Source organism: Drosophila serrata, unplaced genomic scaffold (genome assembly GCF_035046125.1).
Source record: "Drosophila serrata isolate PLE 108 unplaced genomic scaffold, ASM3504612v1 contig_295, whole genome shotgun sequence".
In the NCBI taxonomy this organism is placed as follows: Eukaryota; Metazoa; Arthropoda; class Insecta; order Diptera; family Drosophilidae; genus Drosophila; species Drosophila serrata.
In genome coordinates this window covers 47,758-59,719 of record NW_028257193.1, presented here as the reverse complement: position 1 = coordinate 59,719, position 11,962 = coordinate 47,758, and the positions used below count along the sequence as shown (strand labels likewise).

The following is an 11,962-nucleotide window of genomic DNA, read 5'->3' as shown; positions in this document are numbered from 1 at the left end:
TTATGAATAGCACAAAGCAAATAAGCCGTTAGGCCCCTTTGAAGTAAGCAAAATTCTTTAACTAAGAAGCAAATCCAAATAATGCAAATATCTTATTTGAGCAAAGGAGAATATATTAATTATTTAAGATATACATTAATTACATTTGCATAGCAACTAACTAGGCTACCAGCTACCTTTCGAATCAATCCCCTCATTAACCAGGTTAGAAGTACAATGTATACTTGGCTGTTGGCTTTTATTTTGGTTAAGAAATTTCAGATACGTTGCACTTGACACGCGACACTGTTGAACATGTTGGCCGACTTTCCTGGCACAGACGGTGCCACCAAAAAGCGAGCGAAAGTGCCGCCCTTGCTGTCTGCCACGCGTCCTGGATTGATGACCAGACAGTCGCTGACCAGACGAATGAAGTGTCGCTGATTGCCGGGCAGGATGAGTACATTTGGCAGCTGTTTGATCTGGGCGTACTTGAGAGCCAGCTGCGAGTCAAAGGCCATGTCTTCGTCTACCGGTGGATATATTGGATAAAAGGAGCCCTGATGGAACAAATGGTTAATTGCTCGATGCATCCGTTCACCAGCGTTTGCGGCAAACTCGTGGCTCAGCAAATGATCCACGACGTCAGTGGAGGAGACGCCCAGCGTAATTCCGTCCAGATCCACCAGCGACGGATCAGGTAGCATGTGAAGGTTGGGATACGTTTTGCGGAGAGTGGGTGGCGGGGTGGGGTAAACCGAGTGCACCATGGCATCCTTCTGGCTGCTGACCATCAGCACCGTGGTGTGACTTCCAACCACTTCCATTATCCCGGCAATCATCTTCTCGAAGAATGATTCAAAGGTCTCGGCCAGTTCGCTGACTATACTGTGATCAGCATCCAGGAAGGGCCCTGTAAGCACCAGCACGTTGGGACGGTGCTCCTTGAGGTAATTAAGCAGGTCGTGCAGTGGCTCGTAGATCAGATCAGTACTGTGTGTAAATGGACCGGCCGCCACCACAAACTGTAACTCTCTGTCGACTTTCAAGGGTGCGGGAGGCGTCAGCTTCCGTTCTGTGTGGATCTCCTCCACCACGAAGGAGTTGCCCTTGGGTATGAATCCCTTTGCCAGCACCACCTGTCCTGGGAAGATGCTGGCTGATTTAATCCTGGAGAAGTTTAGCGAGAGAAAACTGTTCTCGTCGGCGTCTGTCACGGAAAGAAAAGCGGAGTGGGCATCTAGAGGTCCGTCGTCCTCGGAATGTACCATGCCCACGGCATGGAGCAAATGAAGGGCCTGCAGAGTTTGCCTGTCTTGCGGATACCAACTGCACTCGGCAACTCCATCTGGGCCCAGCTTCTTCTCCACCAGAGCCCGTCCGGTGTCCACGAGGCGATCGTGCAAGTCGTCGCATCGATCACCCAGCAAGTCGTTCATGTAGCCCAGATTGGCAATGGTCAGCGGGGCGTCCTTGTGCAGAAGTTTTTGAGTCACTGGCAGCTGGTGCTCCACTTGGGTTTGCCAGTTGGAACCGGCCAGAAGTTTGGGATGGCCAAAGGAGTCTACAATGTCACCCGGCTTGCCAGCTACAGTGGCATTTGGTGTTCCTGCTTCCACCAGCGTTTTCTTAGCCGATTGCGGTGTGTAGCTGACGGGACTAAATAGCACTCCGCCTTTGAGGGCGGCGGAGCGTTGCTTATCCTTCTTAGCCTTCGGCGTGTGCATTGCGGATGAGTCTGAAACTGACTCACTTACGTAGTCGTCCATCATCTGGTCTTCTTCCATCACGCCGTAGGTGGCCAGCGAGCTCAAGTCCGGTCCAGAGCTTGCGGTTGCAGTATACGATTTGGCCTTTGGGGCAACCTTGTCCTTCCTCAACTGCAGTACCTTGCGCTCGAACTCGCCCAGGTTCTCGGTTGTGGGGTCGTCGCCGTGGAGGTGGGACAAGCTGAAAGCCATCCACTGCTCCACGAACTCGGTGGCGTCGAGCACGTTGTACGAAACGGCCAGCTCCAGGCATTTCTCCAGCACCGCCTCCGCAGGCTCTACGCCCATCTCGTCAAACTGCTGTTTTATTTCCACGTCCATTCGGGGTGTGCGTCCTATTTGCCTTTCAGGTTTTGTAAATAAATAAACTCACTATTACTTTTGGCGGCAAAACCATGCACAGGGTTGCCGGATCCGCAGCATCCTTGTTTGCAATTGAACATCGATAGCGGCGACTCATTTTCTGACCGTGTTATCGAACTGCGATAAGTATATCGGCCACCCCTATCGCGATGCAACAGCTGTTTTAATTTTTATTGACAAACTTGATTTGTTTATTCCGTGTACAAGTGCAATTTCGTTCTTAAACGCGACGCCCTAATTCATGTGATCGTCCAGGAAGGCGAAGAAAGTGTTGTGAAGTGAGTGATTCGCCATGAGCACGGACGATTTGCTAGTGCGCCGCGAACGGAGCGACGACTCCCAATCGCTTTCGCGTTCCCCAAGTGCCGCGTCTCCGGTTCCGCCCCCCACGGCAGCCACTACGCCTGCGTCTGCATCAGGCTCCTCGTTCGACCGCCTGCGCAACACCTTTCGGCGTACGGAGAGCATCTCCTCCCAGATCTTTAGTCACATCTCCACGCAGTTCTCCAACGCTGCCGCGGCAGCGGCTGCATCTGAAGTAATTGATGGTACGACCACTTACCCGTATCCAGAGCAGTCCACGCCCATGCCAGCACCACCTGTAGCGCCGACAGCACCGGAAGCAGGCACCACTCCGTCGCCTTCGAAAATCATGGCAAAAAGGCTGAAACGCGGTGAGTTTGACAAGTTCTGTTACATTATTTACTAGAGTGATAAGAACGCGACTATTTCACGCTATGTGATATCTAAAAGTTGTCGCAAATTAAGTATCTGTAGTGTTGGGTACTAAATAAAAAAAAAAAATCCAAACGAAAACGAAACTAAAGGCAAATTCGCGAAGCCCATGTTTTTATACCCTTGTAGTTTGTAATTTTGTTATGAGGCCGAATAGAAAATGGATTACAACTAAGGCAAAAATGCATTAATTTCGAGTGCTAGTTTTCCTGTGCTAGTTTTTATCAGCTTAATAAATCTGTATACTAAATTGTATTTTTTTTATTTAAATAATATTAAATATGCCTATGGGGAATTACTACCATTATTTCTTTAATAACATAAAATTAATAATAATATAAAATTAAACAAAAAAATAACCATTGTTATGGGTTATCCTCTATATACATATATTATATTCTAAAGAATACCCTTATCAAAAAAGCTTTCGTGGGGTAAAAGCTTTGCAAACTTGATAAATCAATAGGATAAAACAGACCCGACGTTAGTCTTACTCAACGCGTACACAAGAAGGATAATAACGGTGCAACATCGTAGCGGCGAGTATTTTTCGTTATTTGGTTAATTTCCAAGAAAATCCCTCTTCAAAAGAGGTTCCAACAGGATAACACAACACAAAAAGGTAACAATATCCAAGTGAAGGAAGCACTGCTGAGCAGGAAACTTTCAGTTTAATCACCACCTAACATCGATATATACATATACATGTATATGTATATCTGTATTTTTATGGCCGATTCCCCCCATATAAAAACGGACGCCCACGCACTCACATACTGAATGCTGCATACACAGCAGGCAGCTTCGAAGCCTTAGCAAAATGCGAGGACTCGTCGAGGATACGAAGAAGACCAAGCTGTCGTCCAGCGGCAACAATAACAACAACAACACCAGCACCAGTGGGAGCAGCACTCGCCTCAAGTCTGGCGGCACTACGGCAGGCAGTGCCAGTGGCAGTTCCACTTCCAGTTCAAAGCCACTAAGGAGTTCAGTGAAAACGCCAACAATGAGCACACCAGGCGGAGGAATTGGAGCAGGGGCTGCAACCAAGAAGGCGCCTCAACAACAAGTTGGCAAGGCTGCCAAGACGGCGACAACAACAGCAACTGGGGCAGCAGCAGCAACCAGGGCGGCGACAGCAACGTCAGCCAAGTCACAAAAGGGTCAGAACCCACCCCCACAGCCAGTGCAGACACCAAAGCAGCAACAGCAGCAGCCACAGCAACCCCTGGTCGTGCCGCCACAGCAGCAGCAACAGCCTCTCCAGGCGAACAATGGCAGCACCACGATTGCTCTGCCAAAGGCCTCGCATGCCAATACCAGCGAGGAGCTGGCCGGCGGCGTCCAGGACACCATATACCTATGCAACTTCCGGGTGTCCGTCGATGGCGAATGGCTGTGCCTCAAGGAGCTGCAGGACATTGACGTGGCCGGCGGAACTGGAAGCCAGCAGCAAGCGCACACCACCACTGATGTACTGGGTGGCACAGGAAGCTCCAGCCACTTTTCCAGTGGCTCCAACTCCAGCAAGCGCAACAGCAAGCGCTTCTCTGGACTGTCCACTGGCAGCACCAGCGGCGGTGGCGGCAACGGCGGCGGCGGAGGAGGTGCCCTGGACATCACGGACAATGGTATTATGGCAATTGAAAACCTTATCGGCCGCAGGCTGTGCGACATGGTCCACAGTGGCACCACGGCACTCGGCTCCCAGCCGCACTCCCAGTCGCAGCACCAGAGTGTCGGCCTCTTCGCCGAGTGGTCGCATCTCTGTAGGTCGCTTCTTGTTGCCTCTGTTGCCCAGCACGCCTTCTATTTTGTAGATCTCTTCATTTCTTGTTATTTTATTAATATTCGACCACAATTGGTTTCGATCACGCAGGCCAACTATACAAACGGAATATCCAGGACCAATAGCTGACGTTTCTTTGGCTAGAGAACATTTTGGTTTAGTTTTGTAAGCTTGATTACTGTGCTAAGCATTTGCTTTACTATTAATTATTCAAGAGCGCAAAGTATCCTGTAGTGCATAGCTTTTGCCACAGTTTATAACTCTCTTCTGACTCACTATCTCATTTACCTAAATTGAGTTCCGATTCGAAACCCAGAATAGATCTTACAGATTAATTATATCTATGCGCTTTTGGTTCTGGGCATTCCATTGGCCTGGGTGTTATCTTGGATTTATTTGCATGCCTTTTCTGCATTGTTGCACATTTAGTTGCCTGCACTTTTTCGTCTCGATAGGGGCTTAACTGAAGGGCTTTTAATTTATTCTTAACAAAAAATATAATTAATGCAACGAAAAAGAAATTGGTGGTGTTCCCTGCCACTGCCACTTAGACGTCATCAAAGGTAGTTTCCCAGCTCGGAGTGTCCTTCGTCGAATGTGGAGATGACTTTAGATAGCGAGATTAATCTCAAATGCCACGTACTTAATTAGTTTAATCGACTTACCACCGTGCCGCCTTTCAGCCTACTTGAGTTGCCTGCCCTTATCTCATCTGACTTTTTTCTATGCCGGCGAGAATCGTAAATTGAGTCCTCCGTATCTGGTATTGGGTAAAAGGATAATTACAGTTTCAACTGTGCCTTTTTGTAGGGTTAACAATTTTCAATTAGAGGCCCTTAACATTACTTAACTGAAACCTTTTTCATATTCCTTAAAAAAAATAACTTACCGATCCTCACTCTGCTGGCTTTCTGCCTTTCCACTGGTGATGAGTTCTTTCTGTCAACTAGGGATTTGGGCTGCAGGCGATTCTGGTTTTAGGAATCTAAAGGGGACTTAACTCTTCTGAACTCACCGTCCTACTTTGACCTGACACTCCTTCCTTTCGACCCTTCCGTTTTTTCTCCCGCCTCTGTTTTTGCTCTGCCTCTTTCTCTTCGATATCCGAGCTTGGGGTCAAGTCGTACTGGTGTGACGACAAGGACACCAGCTGCCTTTGCGGCGAGATTTCTGCGGAGACAAGTCGGTAATAGCTTTGTTCCTTCTTGCTGGTGAACTTGGTTGGCAAACACTTTTGCTTAAGTTGACAGTTCAACGAGGAGGATGAACGGTCTGGGATTCAAGAGAAGAGTATTAATAGCTCCTTTAGGAGTGCGTTAAACCTACTGTTTTCCTGGTTACCATAGTAGGTGCTGCGACTGTCTCCTCCTTTCGGTCGCTCCTTTACGCTCTTGGGTGGCTGGGGCTTTATACTCGGTGGCGCCTCGACATCCATAGGCTGAACCTTGTCTTTCCGCATCCTGCCACGTCGCATGCAGCAGAAGATGACGATCAAGATGATTATTAGGAGTAGCACCAGGATGGCGGCAATGTACCAGACCAGCGAGCTGTTGTTGCACTCGCGGCACTCCTCGGGCTCCTTATCAACGGCTGTCACATTCTCCTGTTCGGCAGGCTCTACATCCTGGCTCTTTTCTTCCTTGATCGGTTCTGGATCCTCCTGCCATTCGCCAGTCGAACGAATAACCTTGCGCGAGTCCACTGCATAATTGTTTTTGTCGTCTTCTTTGCAGTTATCCTTCTTTATTAAATACAGCAGCGTCTCTTGAATCCGCAGGATTCCGCCCAGACCCGGGTAGAACACCTCGTCTATGTAGTGCGCGTCCACGTTCTCCCGTATCCAATTGAGCAGTTTGTTGTTGTAGCTGGCCTGGCTCATTCCCTGGAAGCGGTGGCAACTGGTAACGGTCTTGAAAAATTTCACCAGCACACGGGCGCAGATAGGAGACCGCAGGTTGTAGATGCGTCGCTGTCGGAAAGGAAGGAATATGTTACTCAAGTGGCCCTCACTATCCACCGGCTCAAGCTGCGGTAGGGGCACAATCATCTGTCCCTGATCAGAATCTTGCGAGACAGAGTGCTGATCCAGCTGGCTACAGCTGGCGGCACCATCCTCAAACTTAGAGCCTCTCAGCTCGATGGGCTCGATCTTGAAACTCTTGAACTGACACATTATATCCTTGGACGGAGACCGCCAGGCATTCCCGTTCGTGTTGAGGACAACGTAGCTCTGCCGCTTGATCTTCAGCAAGCACTGCATGGTTTTCAACTTAAGGCTACCAGCGTAATAGGAAACTTGGGCCGCGGGCACCAGGTAGTATCGAAGGTATCCGCCTAACGCGTCATAGAAGGCTTTTTGCGGCACTCGTCGCGTTGTCTCGTCCGACATTTCTTGCACGATCCGATTGACAGTATTGACATACCGGATCAGCATGTGGACAACGCTGTCGGTGAGCAGGCAGTTCGGATAGGACTTGGGCACCAGCTGCTCCAAAGTCTGTCGGGCGGACATCAATGCCATCTCCTCCATGGAGAAGCATGTTTTCCGTTGGCTATCGAAGAGATTGGTGCCCAGAAAGGTGGCTGGTGTGACAGGACTTCGCGATATCTTAGACAGCTCTTGTAAAAACTTCGGCGGAAAGCTTCGCTTCTTAGAAGAGGTTGTCGCATCTAGGTTATTTCGATGCTGCTGCAGCTCGGAGCTGAGCATCGTATGCAGGGTCAGCTCGTTCTGAAAATCATCAGTGGGCACCTCCAGAGTGGACACATTGATGCTGTAGATGGGGCAACCTCCGGGCGCCAGGAAAAACAGCAGCCACGATAGCACGTGAAAGTTCATTTTTCAGTTAGTCAGTTGGATGTGAATGTGGCAGTGAATCTAGCACTTTCGAAGCACAGCCTGCTCTTCGCACGAGTCTCTAATCCTGGGATCCCTCCAAACCCTTTGCAGCCCGGGACACGGCGGAGATCGAGCGCAGCAACCTGGTGAACATCTGCAAGCTGGTGGTCAAGGAGCTGCTGGAGCAGTCCTTGCGCTATGGCCGCATGCTGGACTCAGACCACTTGCCGTTGCAGCACTTCTTCATCGTCATCGAGCATGTGCTGGGACACGGCCTCAGGCCCAAGAAGGGTCTCCTGGGACCGCGCAAGGAGCTTTGGGACTTGCTGCAGAGCGTCGAGCACTACTGCCCGGAGGCACAGGACATTACGGCCAGCGTGAGGGACCTGCCCACGGTGCGGACTCATATTGGAAGGGCCCGGGCCTGGCTGAGGATTGCCCTCATGCAGAAGAAGCTTTCGGACTACCTGCAGGCACTCATCGAGCACCGGGAGGATTCTCTGTACGACTACTACGAGCCGCATGCGCTAATGATGAGCGACGAGGTCTGCTTCTGATCCGGTTCTTCTCCGGCTTTCCTTTTAATGCCCATCTCTTCTCCAACCAGATCGTTGTGATAATGGGCATTCTGGTGGGCTTAAACGTGATCGACTGTAATCTCTGCGTCAAGGAGGAGGATCTGGACTCGCAGCAGGGTGTCATCGACTTTTCCCTGTACTTGCGCTCCAGCTCAAGAAACGCGGATGCCGCGCCGGAGGACAGTGCACCGCCGGCGCTATTGGATGCCACCGGACAAGGCAATATGATTGCGGTGCTGGACCAGAAGAACTACATAGAGGAGCTCAACAGGCACCTCAAGTAGGTTATCTCCATCATCCGCCTGTGTTTTTCCTCGGCTAAGTTATTCCCCCATCTTTCAGCGCCACTGTGGGCAACCTGCAGGCCAAGGTGGAGTCCCTTACGACCACGAATGCCCTGATGAAGGAGGACTTGGCCATCGCACGGAACAGTTTGCTGGCCCTCCAGGCCGAAAACCAGGCTATGCGCCAGTCCAGCCACGGAGGGGATAACACCTCCACTGGTTCGGGAGACAAGGATAAGAATAAAGACAAGGAGAAGGCTTCCGAAGAGCTGGTGGAAGAGCGCCGCAAAACTGGCGAACTGGAGAAGGAACTCAAGCTGCAGGTGTCCCTTAAGGCAGAGTCAGACATGGCCATGAAGCTGTTGGAGAAGGACATCCACGAGAAGCAGGATACGATAGTCTCGCTTCGCCGCCAGCTGGATGACATTAAGCAGATCAACCTGGAGATGTACCGCAAGCTGCAGGTGAGTAGGTTCACGCAAACATCAACGGGGCGGATCGGTTGGCTAGGAAACAGTCTGATTCAAGGATTCACAGTGTGAGCTCTCTGTGCTCCTTATGACCGATCCCACCCGAGCATCACAACATCTCACCGCTCATCACCACATCATCATCTGGCCATCCGTAGTTCTTGTTCTTTGTTTCCTTAGTTATTATTTGATCATTAGCTCCAAATGTAAGAATCGGTTTAAGCCTAAAAGTCAAAACGTAATCCCCTCTAAAAATTCAACCAGGAATGTGAAGATGAACTCACACAGAAGGGCGAGATGGTCTCGCGCCTGCAAACGAAAGCCTCACAAATTGGTAACATTTTACAATCGCTAGAAAAGAAGTACGAGTCGAAGCTCGTCGACAACCAGCAGCAGCACCATGGACCGGGATCGGGACAGGGAGCTGGAGCGGGAGCCATTGGTGGAGACCGCTCGCCCAACACACGGCGACAGCAGAATCTGGAGAAGTTCGAAGCGCTCACCAAGAAGCACAAGCAAGACGCTGGTCCTCCCATGAAGCGAATGCACCTCAAGATGGACGCCTTTCCGCCCTTCGATCCGGCCAAGTACAGGAAGTCGCCGCGTCAACCGGAGCCGCCGAATTCACAGGAGTTGCAGGAGAGCAGCAAGGACGTGAAGACGCCCACATCTGCCAAGTCCCTCAGCGATGAACTGGCCGAGGCCGCGGCTGCGGTGACCCAGCACTTTGGGTCTGGCGATGGATCGCGCAGTGATTATGTCCTGTGCCGGGAGCAGAAAGCCACTGCAGACACTTAAGTCTCTGAACAAATGTAGAATAAGATGATCCTCTGTCGATATATGTAAATGGCCCAGTTTCGAATTTCACCCTCACAGAACTTGATATCGTTTCCCTTTGTTAACTTTTCTATTTGATTTTCCTGAAAGGGAAACTAAAATTAGGTTTATTACCAAAATGGATTCAGTGCCTGACTGCATTTATACCTAAGGAGCCGGTATATCGTTCTTTAAGTGAAGGAAGCTAAATATCTCATCCCTAATTCAAATGAATTCCATTTGTCTAAAATCAATTATGTCTATTTATTAAGTTTTTTTTTGACTTTGATCTCAAATTAAAAGATTAAAACATGAATATCGAAACAGGCGGCCTAGAATGCTCTCTCAAACCTTTAGCACTCAAAGTCAGCGTCCAGTTCCAAAACTATAGACTCCCTAGCTTTCTATAGGTATTGTGTGTGTACGATATAGAATGCCTTTAAGCCGTAGACCAGATCTCCCCGAAAGTGGATTGAATACAAATTGTTAAAGGTTATATTAATTACAAAGTATGCAACCTCTGTTAGCCGAATTATCTTCCCAGAGTCAGAGTCCCCGCGTAAACAAACATTATATATACGATGATTATACTAAATAAAGACGTATGTATGTATATATGTATAGTGCGATTAGAGGAGGCTTCAGAGATGTTTATTATACATATGTATGTACATATGGATTCAACCCCCGCGCAACCGCTTAAATATAATGTAATTATACACTCCGCCTAGTCGAAAACAACAAGTATTGTAATTATATAAATAAATATTGAGACTACCTATATATGAATATACAAATCTATATACAATGTAACTCTGCTGTGGAGCATCAGCCTATGTATTCTAGTGCTCGTACTCTTTTAAATCGATCCCAGAGAAATAAAACTTATCCGAATCCCAGTCTTTCATTTTCCACATCTTACTAACAACCCATGAAGAGGGTCCTTCCATTCGACGCTGGTACAACCAATTCTTCTCTTCGTTGGCAGGACTGCAAGGCCTCCCTAACGCACAAGACGGAGCTAATGAGCATGCTGGAGGTCCAGAAGGAGGACATGGAGAGCACTATTGAGCAGCTGGAGAAGAAGTAAGGAAGCTATGGGAATTGACTGTGCTTAGTGCTAAAAAAAACGGAGGGAGCTAGTCAGTGCTTTTAAATTGAAGCATTTAATGCATAATTTGTATTAAATATCTGAAATTACTAAATTATTACCATTTAAATAGAGAATTTTTAGATATTAAGAGTCAATAATTAAATACTAACTAAGAACTGCTGACTAGTCCCAAGCCCTTCAGGGCATCACAGATCGGGTACCTCAGGCAACTGTTATAGTCTACAATATGCTTCATTTTATTACCCTTTCCACAGGTGGACCCACGACAAAAGCAACCTGGGCGAGATTCTGAAAACCACGTCCCAAACCCTGACTACACAAGTGACAGCTAGCGAGGAACGAGCTGCCCGGGCGGAGGCCGAGTCCCGAATCGAGCGCGAGTGGCGCATCTCGCTGCAGGAGAAGGAGCTTAAGCTCAAGGAGAAAATATCCACACTCCAGGCCTGTCTCAAGGAGTTGGCCGAGGAGAAGGAAAGGAATGGCAAGCTCAAGGCCGACCTAGACAAGGTGCGCACCCAGTGGACGGAGGCACAGACCACGCTGGAGGAACTGGGCATTCAGCTGAGCGTCAGCAAGCTGAAGGTATCCGAGATGCAGGACCAGGAGCGACGCCAGCGGCAGCTGCTTTCCGGTTCTGCACAGTCGCTGCAGGCCACGCCGGAGGCGCTGGGGAGCCCCGGCATCTGGGCACCCGATTCCATTGCCACACACTGCACCGCCTGCGAGCGGGAGTTTAATCTTACGCGCCGGAAGCATCACTGCCGCAGCTGTGGAGAGATTTTCTGCAAGGCCTGTTCGGAGCACACGCTCCGGCTGCTAAATGCCCAGGGGCAGCCAGGGAAGCCGGTGCGGGTGTGTGACACCTGCTACGCCGCTAAATGATAATAAATAAATTATTGTGACTGGAAAACCATAAGGGCGGGGATTAGAATTTGAAGAATCCTGAAGTTTTGTGACTCCAAATAGTTTCTAGTTTTATTTTTTTAATTTTACAAATTATCAACAAAAGTAAAAAATCTAAACGAAAGGTCAGATGTTCCTACCAAATTGGTTTTTTTCTTCTTGTGACTAAATTTATATACATTCTACAATGCTTTTAACCCCGCCCCTAAAAATAGTGTTGTCTAGATGAGATTTATTTAGTTGACTCTTGACGTTATGTATTAATTGAGTTATGTAATCAAATTAAAATAATAAATGTCCTTAAAAGTGTATTTATCAGTTTA

The 11,962-nt window shown here is 48.8% G+C and overlaps 3 protein-coding genes across 15 annotated transcripts; 1 reads left to right on the top strand and 2 right to left on the bottom strand.

The window, feature by feature from the left end:
• Positions 1–92: 92 nt before the first annotated feature.
• On the bottom strand, positions 93–2,179 carry PolA2 (DNA polymerase alpha subunit B). Its single transcript, XM_020944079.2, has one exon. It carries the CDS (start codon positions 2,067–2,069, stop codon positions 258–260), a length of 1,812 nt encoding a protein of 603 aa, XP_020799738.2. The 5' UTR covers positions 2,070–2,179; the 3' UTR covers positions 93–257.
• A 40-nt stretch (positions 2,180–2,219) lies between these two features.
• LOC110177285 (RUN and FYVE domain-containing protein 2) lies at positions 2,220–11,950 on the top strand. 13 transcript variants are annotated; one of them, XM_020943935.2, is made up of 7 exons: positions 3,300–3,468; positions 3,642–4,477; positions 7,586–8,019; positions 8,082–8,332; positions 8,395–8,800; positions 10,611–10,708; positions 10,991–11,950. In XM_020943935.2, exons 2-7 carry the CDS (start codon positions 3,667–3,669, stop codon positions 11,616–11,618), a joined length of 2,628 nt encoding a protein of 875 aa, XP_020799594.2. In that variant the 5' UTR covers positions 3,300–3,468; positions 3,642–3,666; the 3' UTR covers positions 11,619–11,950. The 13 variants fall into 13 exon arrangements, with proteins under 13 accessions (XP_020799599.2, XP_020799600.2, XP_020799594.2 ...); XM_086836896.1 differs by having other exon boundaries at positions 3,642–4,615; XM_086836897.1 differs by having other exon boundaries at positions 3,303–3,468; positions 3,645–4,615.
• On the bottom strand, positions 5,095–7,607 carry LOC110177286 (uncharacterized). Its single transcript, XM_020943942.2, has 5 exons — positions 5,962–7,607; positions 5,651–5,907; positions 5,525–5,594; positions 5,301–5,395; positions 5,095–5,242 (listed from the first exon to the last, which is right to left on the bottom strand). The coding sequence occupies exons 1-5, from the start codon at positions 7,472–7,474 to the stop codon at positions 5,183–5,185; spliced, it is 1,995 nt and encodes a 664-aa protein (XP_020799601.2). The 5' UTR covers positions 7,475–7,607; the 3' UTR covers positions 5,095–5,182.
• Positions 11,951–11,962: the final 12 nt, after the last annotated feature.

Coding starts and splice junctions, on each gene's coding strand:
- LOC110177286 (XM_020943942.2), bottom strand. CDS start 7,474: ATGAACTTTCACGTGCTATCGTGGCTGCTGTTTTTCCTGGCGCCCGGA. Junction 5,396..5,524: donor AGCCAGCAGAGTGAGGATCG/GTAAGTTATTTT, acceptor ACCCAATACCAG/ATACGGAGGACTCAATTTAC. Junction 5,243..5,300: donor GGCTGAAAGGCGGCACGGTG/GTAAGTCGATTA, acceptor CGCTATCTAAAG/TCATCTCCACATTCGACGAA.
- LOC110177285 (XM_086836896.1), top strand. CDS start 3,667: ATGCGAGGACTCGTCGAGGATACGAAGAAGACCAAGCTGTCGTCCAGC. Junction 8,020..8,081: donor CGCTAATGATGAGCGACGAG/GTCTGCTTCTGA, acceptor TTCTCCAACCAG/ATCGTTGTGATAATGGGCAT. Junction 10,709..10,990: donor ATTGAGCAGCTGGAGAAGAA/GTAAGGAAGCTA, acceptor CCCTTTCCACAG/GTGGACCCACGACAAAAGCA.
- PolA2 (XM_020944079.2), bottom strand. CDS start 2,069: ATGGACGTGGAAATAAAACAGCAGTTTGACGAGATGGGCGTAGAGCCT.